Here is a 24,432-nt window from a genome sequence, read left to right as displayed (position 1 = left end):
GATAAATTACAGAGTCAAAAGGTGAACAAGGTAAGTGGAGGCCACAGTTAACTAAATGCAGGTCCCTTGATTTGTGTGTTTGTGTGTGTGTGTGTGTGTGTGTGTGTGTGTGTGTGTGTGTTTTGTACCATGTATACAATGTAAGTGGACTAACTTGCTCAGGACCAGATACAAACTAGGGATAAAAACACTGGCCTAGAGTGACCACGTGACTATTGATTGGGAGTAATAGTAATATAGTGCTAGACTGTTTAGTGCTCAAAAGTCTAAAAATGTCAGGAGTATAGCATTTTTGCAATGTAGCAATCATACTGAGTTATAATATTTTTGTTCTTTTCCCTAGAAATAAGTACTAAGACAGAAATTTAAACTCTTGTCTAATTAGGAGATATTATTGGGGTAGATGTGTGAAAGAAGACAAGAAAAACTCTAATAAGATTTTTGAAAACCAACAGTTTGAACTTATGTGTAAAAATATGTTATATTTGTCAGTCAGACTCCTACAGTGTTTGCCATTTAGAGATATCACTGATAATAAGATCCACTGTACTTACCCCAGTCTTTAAATTCTTAAGTGATAATTTGGTTAGTTGAGATGTTATTACTTAGTAAACATATAGCATCAACCTGGCTTGCAATAATGGACTAATTTACCCATATCAAAGATACAGGCAGTCAAGAGACACAGAGGAGAGAGATTGTGGGGTGTTCTACATGGCTCTCCAAATCCTTTCTTCCCACATTGGACACGCACACTCTGTCTTTAAGGAAAGTTTTATTGGTTTACCCCACATAATTTACACTATGAAATATCTCCATTTTTACTCTAGAAAGTTTAAAGCTTTAGGACATTTTTCTGGCAGCCATAAGCAATTATTCAACAGATACTGAGTTTATTTACTACACAGGACATCCTGCTAAGGACTTTTATAGATACTGACTCTTTTTCCTACTAAATATTACTAGTGTCTACCTGGAGGTCTAGTTGACAAAGGCAACCTCCTTTCTTTTTTTTTTCTCCCCCTGGCCTGCACCACTCACCTCCTCAACACATGTAACAGTAGAAGAAGTGGATGGGATTTTAGACCAGTTGCTTTAACACTTTTTCCCCCAATTACTAATCAGTGAAATGTAATTGAGTCAAAATTTGCAAAAACCATTCCCAAAAACATGTTAAGATTTAAGCATATAATGAAATTTTGAAACCTTAGGGTTGCAAACTAGCTGAAAAAGATCAGGAGTATGCCTACAATTTCTGGAAGAACTGGAAAGTCTTTAAAATTAAAGAATGAAATAATCATGTAGAAATCATGATGGTGATGATGATGATGATGATGATAGCAATTAAATTCTTACCACTTTTCAAGCACTTCTCTATATTCTTTATGGGTATGGTTTTATAAAACACATAATAATCTTCTGGGGTAGGCACTATTATTTTACCATTTAACAGATGTAGAAACTGGGGCATAGATGAAATTAAATGACTTAGCAAGGTTCACTAACAAGTAGATTCTGCCACCATTTATCAAATTTAGGAAGCCCGACTCCCAAATCCATGGTATTAACATAATCATATATGAGAAGAGCATAGACATACCAAATCCAACATATTTTTATTAATAAAACTAGATAATAAAAGAGAAGCTGGCTTATTAAAAAATACTAGTGGTGGGGTGCCTGGTTGGCTCAAACAGTTAAGCATCTGGCTTCGGCTCACGTCATGATTTTGCAGTTCCTGGGTTCAAGCCTCATATCGGGCTCTATCTATGCTGACAGCTCAGAGCCTGGAGCCTATTCGGATTCTGTGTCTTCTTTTCTCTCTGCCCCTCCCCTGCTTGTACCCTGTCTCTCTCCTTCTCTCAAAAATAAAATAAAAACATTTTAAAAAAATTAAAAAATAATAGTGGAGAATCAGTTTTGTTGATTATCGCTGTGGCAAAAATGAAGTGAATACTGAAATTAATGAATAAACAAAGGTTTATTGAACATCTGTTTTGAATGTAGTGTCATATGATGGCCTACAAGACACAGATGAAATAGAAGTTGTAGCAAATAGCATAAAACCTGCCAAAAAAGACTGGAAGTTGAGTTAGAAGATATGGCAAATGAGATGTACTTAAGTATCAGCATCAGAGAGGTGATAATTGAAGCAATTTTCAAACAGATAATTTTTTCCAAATAAATGTGATTATCAGGCTAAAATTCTAAGTTAAAATGCTTTAGTATAGGAGTGATTTGGAATATGATTTTCATTTGTAAAGTTCTAAATAATGTGAAGGCATATAAACTAAACTGAGAAGAGTGGTAAACAAGAATGAGAGAAGTATGACCTACATTGCCATCTGTTGGGGAAATGAACATCTGTCACGTGGAATGAAAGATGAAGTTTGGAAATTCCCAATGAATCTCAACAGCCAGCATTACTATTTAAGAGCAAAAACAGATTTCAAGCCTAATTTAGCTTTTTAATTTTTTTTTAATTTGGAAAAGATATTTAAAGAAGAAAAAAAAATGTCTCCAATCAGTTAGAAACCATGGCTTTTAAGATTCCCAGATACAATTTTAGATCAAATTAGAATAGAATTGTGCTAGAGAAAGAATATTGTCAAAACTTATCTCCAGAGTACATTTTATGCTCTCCAGAAGCATCTTGTTTTCTGACTAATGAATCTGTGCATTTCATAAGATATGGTGGCAAAAATCCAACCCCAGAATTTAGTCTCAGTTCTAACATGGTGTCATTTTGAGTAGTCAGTTCACTCTTTAGATCTAAATTCCCTTGTTTATAATGTGGATGAGATTGGATTAAGTTATTCCTGAGGTTACCTTTCAGTTGCTCCCCTATTTATTATGTGCACCTATTTTTAAAAAGCCTGTTAATAATTGCGTGCTTGATATATTGATTTTATAGATAGAAATAGTGTTCCTACAGCTACTTTTTCTCCTTCTTTTCCACCCCTCTTCCTCATTATTAGTATTGTTGTTGTTGTTATTATTTTACTTCTTCTGAAATCTTACATCAGTATCTTTTCTCTCCTTTAGGGTGGAGTCAGTGGGTTGACTGGAGAGCTAGAATTTGGAGATAATGGAGGAAATCCCAATGTCCACTTTGAAATTCTTGGAACAAACTATGGAGAAGAGCTTGGCCGAGGTGTTCGCAAAGTAAGACTAGACACATTGATAAATTTTTTTTTCCTAAAGCAGCTATAATTTTGTTTGATTTTACTCCATGCAATATGGTTACAGTAGGTATTAAAGTTCATATTGTAGTTTGACAGAGAAGGGGAAGGGGAGAATTACGCATTTAAATGACGTTAAATACTTATCAGAAGTATTAAGCAATACATTCCATTTATGGCCTAGAATGATTAAAGGAAAAAAAGTAATCTAATGGTTTCCTAGGGAACTAGCATCATCTTCTATTCATTATAATAATTTTTATAAAATAGTGGATTTAATATTTATAGAATGCATATCTTCTTGGTTTTTAACTTGTAACATGCACAAAATCAGAATGAGAGCTTTGATAAATTTCATATAGTAAGAGGAAAGTCTACTCTAAAAAGTGACATTACAGGAATTCAAATTCTATCCTTGTCATGTAATAAGTAGAAAATGATTTGTAGGAAATTCGCTCTTGTTCTGTACCACAGACCACATGTAAGAAGGTGAGTGATAATAAGGGATGTTTTATGAACTACTGGTACAATAGCTTTCTCAAGGACAAATATAAAAGGCCCTGTAGAAATTACTTGTCTATAGTTGGGATTTGCCATTTTTTATATATTTTTGGTAGGAAAAAATCTAAGATGATTGAGTGCACTTCCAGAGCTCACAACTGTAAATTTCTAACTGTATAAAGGTGGCTGAATTGAGAATAAGAGGTTCTTCCGTAGGTGTTTCTCTCCAGTGCTGACATGCAGGCTGCACAGAAATATAGACAAAACAAAGTTAGGAGTTATATTCTAATCCACAGTAAAAATTTGCCAGAAAACTTATGCTAGAGAGTAGTAGAAACTACGCTAATGTGTTTTTAATTATTGTTTCATAGTGAAATGTAGGAGACATAAAAACTGCGTAAAACACAATGAGAGTTTATTGAATTATTTTAAAGGAAACACCACTACTATGGTCAAGAACTATAACATATCAAGCATCCTAAACACCCCCACAGACTTCTCCCTGATACATCCCTGACCCCTCTTCTCACCAGTATAACCATCAGTCTGAATTTTATGATACTCATTTCTTTACATTTTAAATATAGTTTTATCACTATGTGCATCCTTAAATAACATAATTGAATTTTGCCAATTTTTCAGTTTATGAATGGACTCAATATTGCATATATTCTCTTTTCTTGCTTCTTATGTTCAACATTCTGTTTGTGTTATTCATTTTTGTCATTACATGTAGTTGTAGTTTATTTCTATATTGCTGTATTGTTTTCTACCACGTGAATGTGTCACAATCAACTGTGGGTGTCTATCCATTTTTAGATTATTACAAGCAAAGCTGTTATAATATTCTTAGACATATATCTTGGATATATACTCTAGAACTTGTGCGTATATTTCTGTGGGTTTGGAGTAGAATTTCTTAATACAAGGAAGCATATTGGGGCACATGGGTGGCTCAGTCTGTTGAGCATCCAACTCTTGATCTTAGCTCAGGTCTTGATCTTAGGGTTGTGAGTTCAAGCTCTGTATTGGGCTCCAAGCTTGGCTTAGAGCCTACATAAATATGTATATATCTATATATCTATACACACATCTATATATATATATACACACACATCTATATATATACACATATATATATACACACACACATATATATATACACATCTATCTCTCTCTATATATATGTATACACATATATGAAAGCATATCTTGAATTTTACTGTATAACCTCAAACCCATTTTCCTAGAGATTTGCTAATTTTCATAACATCAGCAATGCAATGATTTCTCGTGGCCCTGTCTTCTCACCAAATTTTGGTTTCATTAGACTTCAATTTTTATTAAGTTGTTTGGTATATAATGATGTATCTTCATGGTTTCAATTTTTGTTTCAGTGATTATATAAAGGCTCTGTATATTTTCTTATACTTTTTGGCACTTCAGCTTTCTTTTAGAATTAATTGCCTGTTCAAGTTCTTTGTACCTGTTCCTTTGGGTTGTCTTTTGTTTTTATAATTGATTCTAGGAGCTATAAATATATATATTTAAGTGGTTACTTAAATTCCATTTATTTTCACAGTCTCTTAACTCTAGAGAACAAACTGAGGGTTCCTGGATTGGAGGTAGGTGGGGGAAGGGTTAAATAAGTCATGGAAATTAAGGAGGGCATTTGTTGTGATGAGCACTGGGTGTCGTATGTAAGTGGTGAATCACTAAATTCTCCACCTGAAACTAATATTACCCTGTAAACTAACTGGAGTTTAAATAAAAACTTGAAAAAAGAGTATTTCCCTGAAGACCCTGGGGCAAGTAGCCCCTGCGATGGTAAAGTTGACTCTTTTCCCATCTCCTAGCAAGAAAAGAAAAAGAAAATCCTCTTGCCCATCAACCCCAGTGCCATTATTCTCTATCAATATCCACCCTCCCTACTAGGGACTTTTACTTTTGCACTGGCAGCTGGAAGTCAGCTCTTAGTTGCCAAAGCCTTCTCTCCTAACTACCAACACTTACAAAGGTACACCTTAAATAAATTTGGAATTCATTTCTTTCATGACCCCTTGCATTCAACAGCAGTGTGATTAATTTATCATTGATTTGGAGTATGTTAATTCTTTTTTTATGTTTGTTTCAAGTTTTTATTTAAATTCTAGTTAGTTAACATATAGTGTAATTTTTGTTTCAGGAGAATTTAATGAGTCATCACTTACACATAACACCCAATGCTCATTAGAACAAGTTCCCTCCTTGGTACCCATCACCCATCTAGCCCATCCCCCCACCCACCTCCCCCCCAACAACCATCAGTTTGTTCTCTGTATTTAAGAATCTCTTATAGTTTGCCTCCCTCTCTCTTTTTTTTTCCTCCCCATATGTTCATCTGTTTTGTTTCTTACGTTCCTCATGTGAGTGAAATCATATGGTATTTGTCTTTCTCTGATTTATTTCACTTAGCATAATACACTCTAGCTCCATTCACGTCACTGCAAATGGCAGGATTCCATTCTTTCTGATGGCTGAGTAATATTCCAGTATGTATATATATCACCTCTTCTTTATCCATTCATCAGTCAATGGACATTTGGGCTCTTTCAATAATTTGGCTACTGTAGATAATGCTGCTATAAACGTTGAAGTGCATGTGCCCCTTTGAATTAATATTTTTGTATCCTTTGGGTAAATACTTATTAGTGTGATTGCTATATCATAGGGTAGTTCTATTTTTAACTTCTTGAGGAATTTCCATACTGTTTTCCAGAATCACTATACCAGTTTGCATTCCCACCAATAGTACAAGAGGGTTCCCTTTTCTCCACATGCCCTCCATCACCTGTTATTTCTTGTGTTGTTGATTTTAGCCATTCTGACAGGTGTGAGCTGATGTCTCATTGTAGTTTTGATTTGTATTTCTCTGATGATGAATGATGTTGAGCATCTTTTAATGTGTCTGTTAGCCATTTATATGTCTTCTTTGGAAAAATGTCTACTCATGTCTTCTCCCCATGTTTTAATTGGATTATTTGTTTTTTGGGTGTTGAGATTTTGAAGTTCTTTAAATATTTTGGATACTAACTCTTTATCAGATAATATCATTTGCAAATATCTTCCTCCATTCCATAGGTTGCCTTTTAGTGTTTTTGATTGTTTCCTTCATTGTGAAAATTTTTGTTTTGATGAGGTCCCAATAGTTTATTTTTGCTTTCATTTCCTTTACCTGAGAAGATATATCTAGAAAGAAGTTGCTCCAGTGAGTATCAAATCCATTACTGCCTATTTTTTCCTCTAAGATTTTTATGGTTTCAAGTCTCACATTTAGGTCTTTAATCCATTCTGAATTTACTTTTGTGTATGGTGTAAGAAAGTGATCTAGTTTCATTCTTTTGTATATTGCTGTCCAGTTTTCGCAACACCATTTGTTGAAGAGACTGTCTTTTTCCCATTGGATATGATCATTCTTTCCCGCTTTGTCAAAGATTAATTGGCCATATAGTTGTGGGTTCGTTTCTAAGTGTTTCATTGATCTGTGTGTCTATTTAGTGCTGATACTACACTGTTTTCACCACTACAACTTTATAATTTAATTCAGAGTCTGAAATTGTGATTCATCGAGCTTTGCTTTTCTTTTTCAAAGTTTCTTTGACTATTAGGGGTCTTTTGTGGTTCCATACAAATTTTAGGATTATCTGTTCCAGGTCTGTGAAACATGCTATTGGTATCTTGATAGGGATTGAATTATATATGTAGATTGTTTTGGGGAGTAGAGACAATTTTTAAATGTTTATTTATTTTTGAGGGGTGTGCGTGTAAACAGGGGGAGGGGCAGAGAGAGAGGAAAGAGAGAATTCCAATGAAGGGTTTGATCTCGTGAACTTTGAAATCATGACTTTAGCCAAAATCAAGAGTCACACGTTTAACCCACTGAGCCACCCAGGTGCCCCTGGGTAGTATAAACATTTTTACATTATTTATTCTTCCAATCCATGAGCATGGAATGTTTTTCAATTTCTTTGTGTCATTTTTAATTTCTTTCATCAGTGTTTTATACTTTTCATATTACAGGTCTTTCACCTGGTTCGGTTTATTCCTAGGTATCTTATTGTTTTGGGTACAGTTGTTAATGGGAGCGATTCCTTAATTTCTCTTTCTGCTGTTTCATTATTGGTGTATAGAAATGCAGATTTCTATATTTAAGATTTCTGTACACTGACTTTTGTATACTGAGATTTACTGAATTCTTTTATCAGTTCTAGCAGGTTTTTTTTGGTACAATCTTTTGGGTTTTCTATATAGAGTATCAGCAAACAGTGAAACAGCAAACTGTTTTCTGCAAACAGTGAAAGTTAACTTCTTCCTCAGTGACTTAGATGCCTTTTATTTCTTTTTGTTGTCTTATTGCTGTGGGTAAGACTTCCAGTACTACTAAATAACAGTGGTGAGAGTGAACATCCCTGTCTTGTTCCTGACCATAGAGGAAAAGCTCTCAGTTTTTCCCTATTGAGGATGATGTTAGCTGTGAGTTTTTCGTATATGTCCTTTATTATGTTGAGTTATGTTCCTTCTAAACCTACTTTATTGGGAGTTTTATCATGAATGGATGTTGTACTTTGTCAAATGCCATTTCTGCACCTATTGAAATGATCATGTTTTTTATCCTTTCTTTTGTTGATGTCATATATCACATGAATTTTGATACTAAGGTTATATTGCCCTCATAAAATGTGGTGAAGAGGGTTTCCTCTTTTTCTATTCTCTATGAGTTATGTAGTATTGGAAGAATAGTACATAGATGATAGGTCATCGTAATGAAGCCAACTGGGCCTAGAATTTTCTTTGTGGGATTTTTTTTAAATGACTGATTCTACTTTCCATGATAAATAAAAAATAAAAGTCCAGTTTTCTAATTTTTGTCAACTCAAAAAGTTTTATTTTTATGATATTTTATTTTTTCTATACATTAGCATAAAATTGCTAATATCTTTTTAAATATATGAAGCATTTCAGGATCTGAACTTATTTTCATTTTTGAAGCTTTTGTAGTAATTAGCATTTTAAAAATTATTATAGGGGCACCTGGGTGGATCAGTCATTTAAGCGTCCGACTTCAGCTGAGGTCATGATCACACAATTTGTGAGTTCAAGCCTGAGTCAGGCTTTGTGCTGACAGCTCAGAGCCTGGAGCCTGCTTCAGATCTGTGTCTCCCTCTCTCTCTGCCCATTCCTGCTCATATTCTCTCTCTCTCTCTCTCTCTCTCTCTCTCTTTCTCTCTCTCTCAAAAATAAACATTAATAAATAAATAGATAAAAGTTTTTTAATATTATGAAGACTTGCACTTGCATTAATGCTTTCTTCCCTAAAAAATATCTTGTCTACTGTTAATAGAGCTAAATCGACTTTCTTTCCATTACTATTTGGATGGCATTTATTTTTACTATCCTTTTACTTTAAACTTTTCTGCATCCTTTTGTTCCATACATAATTCTTATTAGAAGTATATAATTAATTATTTGACACTAATTTGGCTTTCATTCCTAAAATTCAGAGCATTTCATGTATTTATATGAAAACTATTTACTAACACATTTACCTTTAAGTCTACTGTTTTGTACATTCTATTATTTTGTATATTTGGTGGCTCTTCATGCAAGTATTACTTAATTCCTTCCAAACCCTTAGGTGTTTTCCTTCCACTCTACTCCCAATAATTACCACCACGTTTAGGCGTAATCATTTTGCACCCGATTTCTTCTTTCTTCCAATATCTTTTGTGTAAACTATTTCATGTAGTGTTATGATTAACTTTCCTAAAGACTTATAACCCTAATACTTCCCTGTTTTACATAAACACTTATCCCAATTTAATAATTAGATATGTATGCATTCACAAGGATGGTAATTATGGCATTCGTATCATTATAGCAGCTAAGAAGAGTTTGTTTAAAGAAATAGGAGGGGCCAGCATTGTAGCAGAAAGCAGTAGCATAAAGGCTGAAGAGAATCCATTGGATTTAGGAACTCAAGGTTCATTAGTAACTGAGGAGAGACAGTAAAGCAAATGGGCTAGAAATGAGGCTGCTAATGTCAGGCTATTCAAATTATTGTGCTACTTAAAACCCAGTGACCTCAGGTGTGTCACTAAACTCTTAAGTAGGGGCAACCTGTATGAGTTAGTGATGTGACACATCCATAACTTGCCTTTTACCTCAAAAAAGATTGCAATTTATTGTCACTTTAAAGGACATGTCAGTGGAGTTGTAATGCCATATGTTGAAAAAACAGGTCTGAAAGTAAAAAGGAAGGTGATGAGCAAAGGAAGTAAATGTAAGTATCGTATTAGCCCACCCATTTGGCTATGACGGTGGCCATTAAATGGCTGCATGAAGTTGAGGGGGCAAACTTTCAGAATGTAAGAGATTTGTGTATGTTTAAATGTTTAGATTAAGCCAGTAGAGAGGAAGAAAAAGAAGATAAAGAAATGAAAGGTGATCGTTGAAAAAGAAAGTGATCTGGGAGAAAGAGAGAGGATTGGATCCATTTAGATGGAGTGCTTAATTTTAGGCATGGAGGACATTGTTTTCCAGAGTGATGGAGGTAGAGAATAGGAAAGATGGTGTGAATGCAAGCAAGAAGTACTCCCATCATAATAGCAGCTAAGAAGAAAGTGTTTGTTTCAAGAAATAGAGGGGAGTCAGCAATGTAGCTGAAAAGCTCTGTTGGCTCTGGGGGTTACAGATTTCATTGCAGCACTAACCTACATGGTTATATATTTTTGCCCAACAGTATTTGGTTGACAGAGTGTATTTGAAGTAATGTAAGATTGAGATTTCATCAGATTGTTTTTGTTTTGTTTGTTGTTTTTGATAGCAATACAATGAGGCCTTGAGGGTAAAGATATTGACAGGGTGATGGCTGAAGAGGCAAATCATGAAATCCAACATGGACATGCACAGGAGGAGTCTCAACAACAGGCAGAAAGTATAGCTTGAAATAACAGAGCCCTCAGTAAGTCTGAAGAGGCTGTGTGTTGATTTGCATTAAATGAAAGACCTTCAGAGCCAGGAAGTTGTGTTTGAGGAGACATCCAAATTCTTGATTCAAAGGTTTGAATGGGTTCCAGATGCTCAAAAAGTCATGGATGTGAGGATGGCAGGAGTGGGCTTCATTTAGCCTTCCAAGGTCAATATAGTTACAAGATCAATGGAGTTGCTTCACCCCACTCTGAATTCAAAGTCTACATAATGTGTCATCTATGCCGTTCGGTTGACAACAAATCAAATACTTCATATTATGTCTAATTTATTCTTAATAATATTAGACCACTCCTGTAATTATTTATATTTCCTTGCTCCAACTCCTAAATTGGATTGAAACACCCAGTGCACTGGCATTACATAGATTTTATGTAAAAGGGACCATAATGTTTATAGCACCTTTTACATTGTTGTCAAAAATTGTATTATTATTTTAATTTCTTGCCTGTTGTTGTAACACAAATGTTTTTCTACCAAACTACAATTTTAACTAATTGCTGAATTTATAAAACTCCAAATCTACCTCTCAAGTTATTTTAAAAGTACTGTACATAAGTTTGTGGATTGCTAGCTCTGTTTATAAATGGGGCAGCTCTTTCATATAAGCATCAACCCTTATATAATGTATTCTGAGATACTATCAAGTAAAGGCATTACCATGCAAATAGTTACGATACAGATTTACTTAGATATGCCTACAATTAATGTTCCACTCCCAGTATCTCCATGTATCAAAAAGAGTAAATGGCTTTCCAATTGATGAACTGTCAAGTTGTCAGTGTTTATTCCACTGCCAGTGGCTAAGTGTATACAATGCCCACAGCCTTATCACCTCGAGCAGGGGGAATGTCAGCTCTCATAAACTGACAGGATTGTGTCTGTTTGGATTTAAATGTGAGATTGACCATGTCCCAAATTTTGGACTAGTCTCGGCTCTCTTGGCATTGTATGGGTGGAGGTTTCTTTTTTCTGAATTTGAGGAGAATGTAAAAAGGATTGTCTAATGTTCACTGATGTTGATCAAAACGAAGAGCTCTTCTGCTTTGATATTTTTTTACATGTTCTTTTCCTTTGATGTAAGGTGGTGTTTCATTCAGTAGATGGTACCTTCAAGGTATTAGACACCGTACCCTTGAAGATAAATTCAGGTAAACCTCAAAGCCAAATTTTTAAATCATCAAGGTTTTCTATTTTCTTAAACTTTCTCCAAGAATATGTTTGTTCTTTTTTCTGTTCATCAAAATACAATATTTCCAAGAAGAAAAATACTTTGATAACATCCTATCCAATCTCCTAAAACTAATTAGAATACATAAAAACCATAGATTAAATTATTTAATATAAAGTATCAATCTGTGTTTTTTTTTTCTTTCCTTAGAAGAGAAATTCTCTACAGTGTGTTTGTTTGTTTGTTTGTTTGTTTGTTTGTTTGTTTGTTTTGGGGGTTTTTGGTTTTGGTTTTGGTTTTTTTGCTTATATGTCTGAAGTGTTCTTTGTTCAGTTCCGTTTTGCCACTGCTACTCATTTTTTATTATGAAGATGGAGTTTCAGCATTAAAATTTAACACTCTAGACTTATGTCTTTGATCTTTATCACAAACAGGAAGATAAGACCAGGAAAAAATAGATTAAACCTGGTTGCACAACCCATCTTAATTGCATAGTAATGCTTAGTGTCTTCATAAAATTGTTTTCTCATGTAAGCTGATGAAATAAAATGGTAGCGCAGAGATATTGTAGCTCCTAGGTCTAATTGCTTCTCAGATAGATTTAGAATCTTTACTCAGGTTCTCCAACATTAAATTCACAAATATAAAACCTATTTTGCATTCTTGGGAAAACCTAACTGTTTTTGCAAAGGGTATTATATAGGTTGTCATTGGTCCATTTTTAATAAACTGAAATATTTTACTGTCTTGCAAATAGAAGGGGAAAGAACAGTTTTACCTTCAAATGGCCAATGATTAAACGTTTTACTGGTATTCTTCAACATTATATCTGTATTCTGGTTCTGGAATATGTAAATAGCCTTTACCTTTACTATTAACTTGTTTTATGTTTCCTTCTAACACTTTCTGCTCACTGAAATTATGTGCATACATGTAATTATATATACAATCTTCATTTTTGTGTGTATAAAATATATGTGTATGTGTGTTCACATATAAATGTAATGTATTTACTTGTTTGCAGTAAGGTTTTCCCATTACAATGTAATTCTGTGGGATAAGAATGTCTATTTATTTCTTACTATTCATTTCTTACATTCATATAGTAGATGTTTGTTAAGTATTTGTGAATGAACTGATGAACACATGTGGATACTAGCATGATAATCTGTAAGATTCTTTGCTGCATCTATGAATATAAGAACCATGTTTTTTTATTCTAATGAAAAATAAGTATGTGCACACAAATTAATTATTGGCATGCCACATTAGAAAATGGATGTGTGATTGTAACCTTTCCATCAATGTATCCTCAATACCTTGCAGAGTTGGACATTTGATCACCAAAACTATAATCAATTATTCTAAGGGTTAAGATTATGTATAATTTATTTTCAGAAATTCATAGGCATAGGGAAATAGTGGATTGATTTTTCCAAGCAAATAGTTAGATTAATTTTTCTAAGCACAAGGGAAAGACCCTTGGTATTTGTAAATCAAGATTGTTTTCCAACAACTAGGCTAGATTTAGTATATTGTAATGTGGAAAAGTATATAGCCTTGGCTGTTCAACATACCTGGGTTGAAATTCTGTGTGATTTTAGGACCACTAACTCAGCCAGTCTCAATTTATTTGTCTATAAAATGTGAATAATAATACCTATCTCTTAAGAGGATTGTAAATATTAAGTAAAATTATGTTTGTAGGATACATATTGAGGAATAATTAAAGTCATGTCTGTTTGCGAGTGGGCAGTAATCTATGTGATTCATTTTAAGGCCAGTGGGAAAAAATGCAGTATAGTTGCTATTCTGATAAGAAATTGCCATGTGAGGTGGGGAAAGTCATTTCATTTTAGGTGTGATTGACAGAGAATTATACATGACAATCACAGTGATAGCATGAAGCATTAACCTTTTTGTTTCATTTAATATTCTTTCTGACTCTAAAATTCTGTAAGTCTGTTAATCAAGACTTAGGAGCATATCCAGTTTGATGGGAAGGTAATAGCGGAGAATCTGGTAACTAATACAGCCTGCACAAACCCAGTCTTCATAATTAAGCCCATTATTGGAAAATCTGCCATCCTTACTTACTGTCATATTTCTAACAATGAGTTTATTGTCTTGGAAGGTTTATATAATGGAGAGAATCTCGAAAATGTTGTGAATTGACAATTTGTTGTGAATACAACAGCTTTTTTTTCTCCCAGTCTCCTTTATATATAACACACAATCATGATAAATTTAGCTCCATCAGCTTTATTATGATATGTCTTCAAGAAAACATTCTGTACCATAAAGTGATGTGATAATCACACTAGTACCTTGTAAAATTTCCAGGGTGTTAGAGTCTCAAAATTCTTGACCCCAGCAGTTTCCTGAAGGGTAAGAGAACTGTGCACTCTCAAAAAATGAATACTGTCAACTGGATCATTTCTGCTTTGAAGGGAGCTCACCTACTATTACTACATAGAGGAGAAAATGACAGTTGTATCCAATGATGTTTAGAGTTATTCTGGCCTTCCTGGAGGGGTTAGCTGTTGCTTGGATTGAGATGACTTCTGAGGGAGTCTTGCTTCATGCAGGCAACATTTATTGACTCTTGTAGAGAACAGGAGCTATCTTTTCTGGTGGACTGGATGATGCTGACTTCTCCAACATGGGGCAAAGATCCCTGATAAGGTACAATCCCAGTTGCAAATATTGGTGGAAATAGAATCAAGAGCTTTTCTGGAAGTACTACACAATTTGGATTGTTTGCTTGGTATGGATTACTTTTCTACTTTTGATGAAAGGACTTATTTGAGGAAAGTAGCTGCTATTGCCATGGAGACACTCAGGGAATGTTTGCATATGTATGTTCTACCAAAGAGACTCCTGGATCTGTGGTTCCTCTCTATTTGGGTTAAGAGTTAAAGACCATTCCTAATACAAAGGAGGCAAGGTTCAGTTTCCTTCCTAGTCCAGTGGACAGCACCCACTGTGAGACACACTGAAATCTGCCTCACCCCTCAACACACATGTGCACGTACACACACACACACACACACACACACACACTACCAATAAACTCTAATCCAGCTCAAATTCAAATACACAATGTGATGGTACATACTATCCACTGAACAACTTCATTTCCAGTTTCAGCTACAAATGGCAATCGATGTCCAAAATCCACTGCCCAAGGAATAATCATTAACGCAATCTAAATTAGGAATACACAGAATTGAGAAACATTTGTTCGTATGTGTACTAATTTTCCAAGGTTTCATTGCTGTGATTAAACTTTAAGTGGCAGATATCAAAGATTTATTTCATAAAGGTTGCATGAATGGAAAGATCAAGATGGGATCAAACAGTGTGAGTCATTTGTCCACCTATATTGGAAATTCACAACAGACTAACTTGTAGTACAGTGACTCATGGTATGGTAGGTTCAGTTGACCCATAATCCCAGAGGTTTGTCATTGCAACTCAAATTATTTGCTTTCTCTCACCTCTGAATTTCTCTGTAGTCTGTCAAAATATTTGATTAAATATCTCGTATTCCCTCTAAGTCTGTCTTGACTTCAGGGGATTATAAATTCTCCTTCAATAGGAACTCGGTTTATATATTGTAATGATTATAAAAATTTAAATAGTCTGGGCCCATAATCTCACAAAATTTGCTAATAGAGCCTTCATAACTCATTTGTTTGGGGACCTTCATTCAAACTAATGAAAATTTTGTTGATATCAGTGATCAATAATTGAAATTGTAATCATGGCTTTTGGTGACCACTGATTCTATCTCCTTCTTCCTGCCTCTCCCCCTCCACCAAGTAATTTTATTTTTCTTCATGACCAAGACACCTAATACACTAAAGCTAGTCAGACACCATTAAGTCTTTGGTCCAAATTAAGTTGTTCTACAGTGATTGGAAAATGGGGGGGGGTTGATATTTATTAACTTCTTTTGAAGAGAAAGTACATTATTAAGAAAACCTTGTTTGAGACCTTGGGTTGGCTCAATGTGTAAACTATTGGTCCCTTTTAAGGCTCTGCTATCAGTTTGAATACGTTTCCTCCAAGGTTCCTTTCTTGGCAAAAAGGTGATATATTGCAATAAAAATAAATAATACAATTTGTTGCATTTCCAAAGAGTGGAAACCAATGATTTGTGTGCTAAAATCAATGTATTGACTGTGCTAAAGACAAGCACATGTTATTTGGCAACTGATCTTCATCCCCAACAGCATGGAGACTATTAACATATGCTTGTGAGTGGACATATACCAGAAACATATACTTTGTTTCTGATTATACTCTGGTTTTTGAGGGGAGGATATTCAAATGTAAAGTTTTTTTACTGAGACCTTAGACCCATACAAACCATAAATGTAAACATGTCCTTATTTACCTGATTGTATTTCTGAAAATTAGATTTTCTCCTTTAAAAATTTTTTGAATGTTTATTTACTTTGAGAGAGAGAGAGAGAGAGAGAGAGAGAGAGAGCATGAGCAGGAGGAGGGGCAGAGAGAGACGGAGACACAGAATCCAAAACAGGCTCCAGGCTCTGAGCTGTCAGCACAGAGCCTGACACGGGGCTCAAACTCACAAACCGTGAGATCATGACCTGAGCCGAAGTCGGATACTCAACCGACTGAGCTACCCAGGCGCCCCAAGATTTCCTCCTTTTAATAGTGCCTTTCTTTAAAACTATGTGCAACTCTATGACCATGCATAGAATGAGCATTTATTTCTAGCTATGAAAAATGAAATGCAATATTTATCTTCGCCAATTTAGTTGTATAGTTCTATATTTAAATAATTCATATTTAATTTTTTCTTTATAGTTGTTGAGATTGATAATCTTAAAATAGTGGCATTGTAGGCCATTGTTATTGTTAGTTTCTTTTTCTATATTTTGTGATATTTTCTGAAATTTCTGCAAAGGGCATGTAATACTATCATAATCAGAAAACATAAAAGTTTGGTTTTAAAAATTTTAATTTATTTAATTTCTTTGTACTTAGAGAATAGAAATGGTTTCTGAAGTTTGACAGAAGTATAAAAGTAATTTAGACTTTGAGGATGAAAGTTTTCTTGCTTCCAATTTGAAATAGAGTCTGTCCTCTACACCTAGGTTTTCATGATTCATACAAATAACATCTGTCATTCATAAAGCATTCTTAGGAGCTATTTTTTAAAAAACAGAAAACAATTCATTTACTTGTGCAGATACTATCTGTGACACTAGAATATATGATTGATGTATTATTTGAAGTAGGACTATACCATGTTTAATTAATCTGTAGCCTTACTTATAAAATATTCCAGTTTTAGAATAGGATAAAAAATATCCAAAATAATTTTACAATATGGCAATTTTACATACATAATAAACCTCAAAATTCTTGCTATAACTAAAATTATTTTTAATACATGAAATATGTCTTTAGATGATTTCCTTTGGTGGAAGTTTCAAAGTAAGAATTCTGAAAAAGAATTCCTAAGAATTAATGATTTGTTTGTTCTAATTTTAAAAATGTATATGTTTTATATTTTTTCTCAGAAAATTTGGTTACTTAGATTTTATGAATGAATAATTAATGTATAATAATTTATACTTAAATATTTTCATATTACCAACAAGATCTTATTAAAATATAAATGCCCACATTTTCATTTATATTTTGAAATTAATAGTTATGCTGAATCCCAAATGTTTGCAAACCACTAAAAAGCATATAAATGATTAAAGAAGTAATAGAGATTTTTAAAAACTAACAAAAATAAACCATGTCTCTTCTTACTCTGGTCTGCAGTTTTCATAGGAACTTAAATCATCAAATATATATAATCTCAAATGTTGTCATAACCACAGTAATTCTGATGGACAGTTTTTCAAAGTGATAGATTTATTTTTATTTTTATTTGAAAACAAAGCCTTATTATTTAAATGCATATTAGTATTACTATTATCAATTATTAACTTAGAGGTTGCCGATATATGAGCTATATACTATTTATCTTGCTTACCTCCACTTCTTGTGGAGACTGCAAATGTTATTTTGAGGAACGGTGTCATTTTCCTTTTTGTTTTTCACTTTAATTATCAGTATTTTTGCCTTTCTAGTAAATTCTTTATGGATTTAACAATAATCTCTCTGAGTTGTGTAAAAAGCTAAGTTTGTGCCAAGTTTTTTCCAATATGGAAGATGAATGTTTGGAAATGGAGATACTGTTTGAGTAGTCAGGCACTTTTAATAATCACAATAATTCAGGTATAATAAGGGCCTTTTATGCTTATTGGCAGTGAACTTTGATTTTAAAATATTCAGCAAATACACTTCATCAGAGTTATTAAGCATCATTTATAACAATAAAACAACATTTCTGCAATTCTTTTTTTTAATAAAATGAATCTCACTTTAAATAATAATTCTAAAAATATCTTGGACTTAATATAGATTATGCCTTAATATAGGTTATTAATTAATCAAATTAATGCATCTAGCTAAATTTTATAATCATCCTGAGAAAGTCACTTGATGCTCAAGAGGAGAAATATACTTATCTATTGAAAATGTTTTCAAGCAATTCTTAATCAGAAGCTATAGAAAGTTTTATTACCTTGGAGTACCTGAATAAAAGTAGTTTTGTGGATTTAAATAGAAATGTATTTGAAATGCTTTGCTTGAGAATTTCTTCTTTTGATTCATTCAAGTTTGATATGAATCTATATCTGAAACTAAGATGGAAATCTTTCAGTCCCAGTCTAATGCATTTCAGAATATATAATTGTAGCCATTTGGAATACTAATAAGATTTGAATAAGTGTGCCTTCATTAAGAGGAGACAATGTCTTTTAAGATTGTGAAAAAATTGTTATATTTCTATCTCCCATATAGAAAGTGTTGCATGAATGGATATTTTCTCTTTCCAAAGAAAATTGGAAACTGGGAAATTATTCTTGGGATGAACAAAATAATTATAAATCAGGAACTGAATTTTAATCTCATGTGATTTTTATTGGTTGAAAATCACATGTTAATTTCTCTTTCGTCTTTTTTTCTGTGATTCTAGTATCTTCAATCTCTTACAAGCAAGAAAAAAGTTTCTGACTCTTAGATGTTATTTATTTTCTAGCTGTTCTATTGGTACTAGATAAATTGATTGTACAACAGACCCTTCTATATATTTTCTTTGTTGCATATATTTGTGTTAACTGTATCTACATTAAAAATAGATACATGAATATTTTATTCATTCTTAAACATACCCAGGTTTTTCTAACTAGGCACATTTTTTCATCCATCGCAAACATTTCTGAGGGATCACAAAATCAGGGGAAACATCAACATCATTTGATGAAACATCTCTATATTACATATCTAGTACCTGTCTGTTTTGTGAATTGAACGGCGTCCCTAAACGTCTTTAGTTTGCTAGAAAAACCAAGACTAGATGCCTATTTCAATGTTTTGTTTTGTCTTTCCACTGCTTTGTAAGTTCTTGCCACAATTCCAAAACCTTTACCTGTTTGAGAAAAGCAGTAAAGATAAACTCTTTTCTGTTTTTTTCTTGCATTGTAAGTATGGAACTAATCTCTAAATATATTCAGTTACTTTGGAGTTTATTAAATTCCAAGGAAAAACTATTTAAAATCTCACCAATAAAAATTTCTCACATTTTCATTAATTCTCATGTTTAATTTTTTAAAAACTTATTAAGATGTGGAAGCTGTTGGCCACAGTCTGTCCTACTCTTCTTTGTTCTGTCATGTTTTATGAATACTTAATTTTTAGTCTTTTTTTCTTTCCTCTCCCAATTTTATTTTTTAAATTCTTTTAATATTTATTGATTTTTGAAAGATATTGAGGCAGAGTGTGAGTGGGGAAAGGCAGAGAGAAAGGGAGACACAGAATCCAACACAGGCTCCAGGCTCTGAGCTGTCAGCACTGGATGCAGGACTTGAATGCGATGCAGGACTTGAACCCATGAACTGGGAGATCATGACCTGAGCCAAAGTCAGATACTTAACCTACTGAACCACCCAGGCGCCCCTCCAAGTTTTATTTTTGATAATAGAGTGAATATTGCCATTTGTTTCCTTAAGCCCTTCCTTTTCTTCTTTTGAACTACAGCCACATTGTCTCACTATGAACCTGACATTCCATTTTATCTTACTGTTGTTAACAGAAGCATATTTTGATGGAAAATAAATGGGTGCACATGAGGATGAGTTTCCGTTTCTGATAAAATGTTTCTATAAATTATTTTTGCTTTTATATTTTATAATCCTAAGTAGAATTTTGCACCCAAAATGTTTTCTGTTTTTTGGGTATTTTTTTTTTTTTTTTGGTCACAAGAGAGTCAGACAAAAATATATTGGGCCTATTATGTTGACTGGTTGATTGTCTTTTTCCAAGATGAGGATTTGGGTGAATCATGGCATGGATAGCTCTGTATAGTGAAGGATACAAATCATAATTCTCTTCAAGATCATATAACATTAGCAAACAGCTGTGAGTACTTACTATTGATAGAGTTACCTTTTTAAGAGAGAAAATGATAGATTATAGATAGATGATAGATAAATGGATAACAGAAAGATGACAAATGATATGGATATAGATATCACCCACTCTAGAGAAGATGAATAAATACAAAAAGCAATACAGACCAAAGGCAAACTGTATTAATAATATAAACAAAGAGAGGAATGTTTTGTAAATTATCATCCTGTGTATCCTGTAGCTTTATGACAAACAAACACACAAATAATTCTCATACTGCTTTGGAGTTTATGCTTAAGCAGTGTGATAGCATGAGATATAGAAATCAAAACACTAGAAAATAGTACCATGTTTATACATTGACCATATAATTTTATTGAGCAACTTATTTGGAGATAATTTGCTCATGTTTTTGTTGAGGGAATGCACGTAGGACAAAAAATAGCAGTAGGAGCAGATGATCTGCAAGTAACTGGATAACTTAAAGTCAATAATAAGAAAAAAATGAAATATATACTGGATGACTTGAAATATAGAAAATGGCATTATATATGTAGTGCCTAGCATTCTAATCTGATTAATCTGACTTACTTAATATCAACAATGGAAATTACCAAATATCAGATGTATCAAGAAATAAAAAAAAATGTTTTGATTGAGGCCAAAACTTCATTAAAATAATTTAGAGATTATTGAAAAAAAAGTAATTATGTAGCATTACTACATTAAAAACATTTTTTTACATTTATTTATTTTTAAGAGGCAGACAGAGACAGAGCACAAGTGGGGGAGGAGCAGAGATAGAAGGAAACACAGAATCCGAAGCAGGGTCCAGGCTCTGAGCTGTCAGCACAGAGCCCAACATGGGGCTCTTACCCACAAACCATGAGATCATGACCTGAGCCGAAGTCAGACGCTTAACCGACTGAGCCAACCAGGCGCCCAGCATTACTACATTTTAATGAGTGATGCACTTCAAATCATGTAATGACATTGTATTTAAAGATAGCATTCAAAAGGAAATGAAAGTCAATAGTCTAGAGATAAAATTTTTTAAGTGTTGTAATTTAGGAAACATTCTAATCACTTTTATTTATAGAGTATCAATTTTATAAATATTAAAATTGTTTCTATGGATAGGAAGAATTTAAACCAAAGAGAAATCAACTAAGAGTATATTTCTTATTTTTATCTGATGAATCTTTGAATTCTGCTAATATTAACCACTTACTAAAAAAATGTGTTATAAAGTATTTAAAGTATTTCGTATTTTTTTAATGTTTATTTTTGAGAGAGAGAGAGAGAACACAAGCAGGGGAGGAGCAGAGAGGGAGGGAGACACAGAATTTGAAGCAGACTCCAGGCTCTGAGCTGTCACCACAGAGCCCAACACGGGGCTTGAACTCACGAGCTGTGAGATCATGACCTGAGTCGAAATCACTTAACTGACTGAGACACCTAGGTATCCCAGTATTTTTTATTTTTAATGTTAAGGCCTCTCTTCAATTATGAAAGTGTCATATGAATCTTTCTTTTATCTTTCCTCCATTACATAATAAAAATATACTTCTTTAATAATAACATGGTGTGTGAGTTCCTCTACCTGGTAATATCTACACATTCCCATTTTTTTTCTTGACAAAGCATATAAACAAATATAATCTTACTCAAGGTTATTGCTAGGAAAAGGATAGACAATGTAATAATATTTTTATTTTATTTAATTATAAGATATATGTTATGTGTATATATATATATATATATATATATATATATATATAATTAAAATAATACTATACTTATAAAAAATATTGTTCTCATGGTACCTATGTAGCTCAGTTGGTTGGGTGACCAACTCTTGATTTCACCCCAATCATGATCCCAGGGTGGTGGATGAAACCCCCAGTTGGCTTCCACACTGAGTGTTGGGCCTGCTTAAGCTTCTCTCCTCCCCCCAACTTATGCTGTTTCTCACTCTCTCTGAAAACAAACAAACAAACAAACAAACAAAAACTATTTTCACAGAAGCATGTGATTCTTGATTAAAAAGATGAAATTTTGGGGTGCCTTGGTGTCAGTTAAACAGCCAACTTTGGCTCAGGTCATGACCTCACAGTCCATGGGTTTGAGCCCTGCATTGGGCTCTGTGCTGACAGCTCAGAACCTGGAGCCTGCTTCAGATTCTCTGTCTCCCTCTCTCTCTGCCTCTCCCCCACTTGGGCTCTTTCTCTCAAAAATTAAATAAAACATTTAAGAAAAATTTTAAAAAGAAAAATTTGTATAGTAAAATCTCTACTATTAATGGTAGGACAAGTAATAGATCTTCTAAAAAAAATTGGACAGAAATAAAGACCAAACGTGACACTTGCAATAAAAAATAAAATGGCAATGATAAAAATTAGCAAAAAAAAAATTTTAATAGCAGTCTAGGTGAAAATTAATGAAAAATTTTGGTTGACCCCAGGTCAAATGAAACAATAATGTTATGAGTCCGCCAAAAAGTAATTTGATTTATTGAAGTCACTGAGAAGACTATATTGCAACAAAAACCAATAAAGGAGTTAAATATCTTTAATGTAAAATACTATTTTCATGTATTTAATGGCAGCCACATGCAAAAAGAAATGATGATGTTTTATATGATGATGGTCATGTTTTGAATCAAAGACTGTAAGTTATACAGAAACAAATGTGGCTTATGCATGATTCCTTTATTTATGATGAGATTTGAAAAGCAGCAGGATGATGCTCATCTTTACCCAAAATATCTTCAATTATCCATTAAGGTTCCTGATACTTTGCTACTAATTATGCAGTGCCACATGTAGACTCCAGCTTTTTAAATCATCTGAACAGGAGTCATTACCACTTTAAGCTGTAAATAACCTGCAACTAGAACACGGATTTATTTATTGTCCTCTCTTTTCTAGAAACAGATTGTAAGTGTGTAGAGATGGGATAGGAAGGAAGAATTAATTGTATTGCTCTACTAGAAGAAGGAGACCTAGGTTAGGAATATCAGTAAGAGTTGATGCACTAACTAGAGTAACATTAAGACATTGGAGCCAAGGAAGATACCTTTTCACAGAAAGGGAGAAAGGATTAAATAGATACAAATAGATACAATAGATAAATTTTGCTTACTTTACCTTTTTGTTTCAAGTTGAGCTTGGTTACATTCTCGAGTTGTAAATATCTGCTTTATTAATGGTGCTTGAATAAATGAAATAGGGACAGACAGATAATAAATGATAATAGGTCCAGATACCTGGAAGACACGTTATTTGACTTTATAGTACTTAGTACCATGCAGAATTAAGGTTTAAAACTGTGAATATGGTGTTAAAAGGTGGTCCAGTTTCATACTTTTATGTAGCTGTCCAGTTTTCTCAGCACTATTCAAGAGATGATCTTTCCCCATTGTATATTCTTGCCTCCTTTGTCATATATTAATTGACCATATAATCATGGGTTTATTTCTGGGTTTTCTATTCTGTTCCATTAATCTATCTATTTTTTGTGCCCTTTGCCATAATGTTTTGATTACTACAGCTATATAGTACATCTTGAAATCTGGAACTGTGATACCTCCAGCTCTGTGCTTTCTCAAGATTGCTTTGGCAATTTGGGGTCTTTGTGTTCCATACAAATTTTAGTATTACTTGTCCTAGTTTTGTGAAAAATGCTGTTGGGATTTTGATAGGGATTGAATTAAATCTGTAGATTGCTTTGTGTAATCTGAACATTTTAATAATATTAATTTTTACAATCCGTGAGCATAGAATATATTTCCATTTGTTTCTGTCATCCTTGATTTATTTCATCAAAGTTTTATAGTTTTCAGATTTTACAGACTTTGCTTGTCAGTAGATTATCAATAACTGATATTGCTATCAATACATAGATATCTCCATGTTAATCATAATTAGGCACTAAACTCCCAGAGTATTTGATCTCACACCAGCTAGTTTTCTAGTGCCCTAAAGAAGATATCAATATTCCTTTTTAAAATAGCTTTAAATATGTTTCTGATATTGATTTTTGAAA

General features: G+C 33.3%; 1 protein-coding gene across 2 annotated transcripts in view; it reads left to right on the top strand.

The window, feature by feature from the left end:
* GRID2 (glutamate ionotropic receptor delta type subunit 2) overlaps window positions 1-24,432 on the top strand; it is a 1,434,457-nt gene that overhangs the window by 901,554 nt on the left and 508,471 nt on the right. For both annotated transcript variants that reach the window (XM_019829242.2, XM_045056096.1), the window contains exon 8: window positions 3,046-3,165. In XM_019829242.2, the coding sequence (XP_019684801.1) occupies window positions 3,046-3,165 (120 nt within the window). The remainder of the gene's footprint in view (window positions 1-3,045; window positions 3,166-24,432) is intronic.

The sequence above is a fragment of the Felis catus genome, chromosome B1, assembly GCF_018350175.1.
Source record: "Felis catus isolate Fca126 chromosome B1, F.catus_Fca126_mat1.0, whole genome shotgun sequence".
Taxonomy (NCBI): Eukaryota; Metazoa; Chordata; class Mammalia; order Carnivora; family Felidae; genus Felis; species Felis catus.
Note: the sequence above shows the minus strand (reverse complement) of the source record. Positions and strands in the feature narration are given on the sequence as shown.